Raw genomic sequence first — 1,409 nt, 5'->3', positions numbered from 1 at the left:
ACAGATTTTAAAATGTTGATATTAATAAAGTGGTTAGAAACTCCAAAACCAAATCAAGGAACTATTCCTAAGAGAATCAGGCTTACGATGGAGGTGACATTTAAAATAGATCCTATTTAAAAGACATCACGGGCCTGTTGGGGAAATTTCTGTTTTGCAAGAACATCAAGTCATCTTCTGGATGGATAATTAGTAAAATTATGACACCAGTGTGGACACTGTATAGACAGAAGAATTATTCTAATCTCCAATGACCCATTCTTACCAAGATCTCTGGCAGCACTTATTAATGTTGACTGCATCTTCTTTTCCAAGTCATTCATTATTTCTCTTAATTCACTCAGATTAGGATCAAATGAAGGTTTAACAAGGAATTCATGGTTTTCTACCTATAATCAGAATAAAGAGTAGCTAAATTGTATAAATGATATATAAAAATGTAAATCATAAAACAAATATTTTCTTCTAACTTATTTTAGTATCACTAATGTTTTAAGTTAAATGATTTGCTATCAGTAAGTTACTCAGTCACAACTATTAAGTTTCTATTTATTAATAAGAGATATACAGTTCTGTTAGGAGCTGAGAGCTCCAGATGTAAAAATTATAAAACAAAGTATTCATATGTAACAGATACAGGGCCAATGATGCATATGGCCGTAATAGTATTCTAGATTTTTATATTTTTTCCTAAACAATATTTGAAACATTTTCCCTAAACATCTCTGAGGAAGCTTCAATGTTCAAAACCTATATTAGGGTGTGCCTGTGGCTCAAAGGAGTAGGGCAGGTTCAAATCTGGCCCCAGTCAAAAACAGCAAAACAAACGAAAACTATAGAATTTTATTTCTTTAAACTGAAACTTCATCAAAACCTCACAACTTTTTTTTTGAGACAGAGTCTCACTTTGTCACCCTTGGCGTCATAGCTCACAGCTACCTCAAGTCCTGGGCTTAAGTGATTCTCTTGTCTCAGCCTCCCAAGTAGCTGGGATTACAGACACCTGCCATAACACCCAGCTATTTTTAGAGAAGGGGTCTCACTCTGGCTCAAGTTGGTCTCAAACCTATGAGCTCAGACAATCCACCTGCCTCAGCCTCCCAAGTGCTGGGATTACAAGTGTGAGCCACTGCACCGAGCTAAAATCTTACAACTTTAATTACATACTTTTTCCATACCCTGTTTCAGTAAAGTCTTACCAGTAATAAACAGCAAGAAACTATAATGAAAAACACATCTCACTGGGCGGCACGTGTGGCTCAGTGGGTAGGGCACCAGCCCCATATACCAAGGGTGGAGGGTTCCAGCCAAACTGCAGCAAAAAATAGCTGGGCATTGTGGTGGGCACCTGTAGTCCCAGCTACTCAGGAGGCTGAGGCAAGAGAATTGCCTAAGCCCAAGAGCTGGAG

General features: G+C 37.9%; 1 protein-coding gene across 1 annotated transcript in view; it reads right to left on the bottom strand.

Annotated features, from left to right (window-relative positions):
• Window positions 1–1,409, bottom strand: part of MSH2 (mutS homolog 2) — a 92,798-nt gene that overhangs the window by 18,887 nt on the left and 72,502 nt on the right. Inside the window, exon 8 of the mRNA XM_023512063.1 lies at window positions 266–385. Coding sequence (XP_023367831.1) covers window positions 266–385 — 120 coding nt within the window. The remainder of the gene's footprint in view (window positions 1–265; window positions 386–1,409) is intronic.

The sequence above is a fragment of the Otolemur garnettii genome, unplaced genomic scaffold, assembly GCF_000181295.1.
Source record: "Otolemur garnettii isolate 467f Iridium unplaced genomic scaffold, OtoGar3 scaffold00024, whole genome shotgun sequence".
Taxonomy (NCBI): domain Eukaryota; kingdom Metazoa; phylum Chordata; class Mammalia; order Primates; family Galagidae; genus Otolemur; species Otolemur garnettii.
The sequence above is the reverse complement of the archived record's forward strand: the minus strand, read 5'-3'. Positions and strand labels throughout refer to the sequence as shown.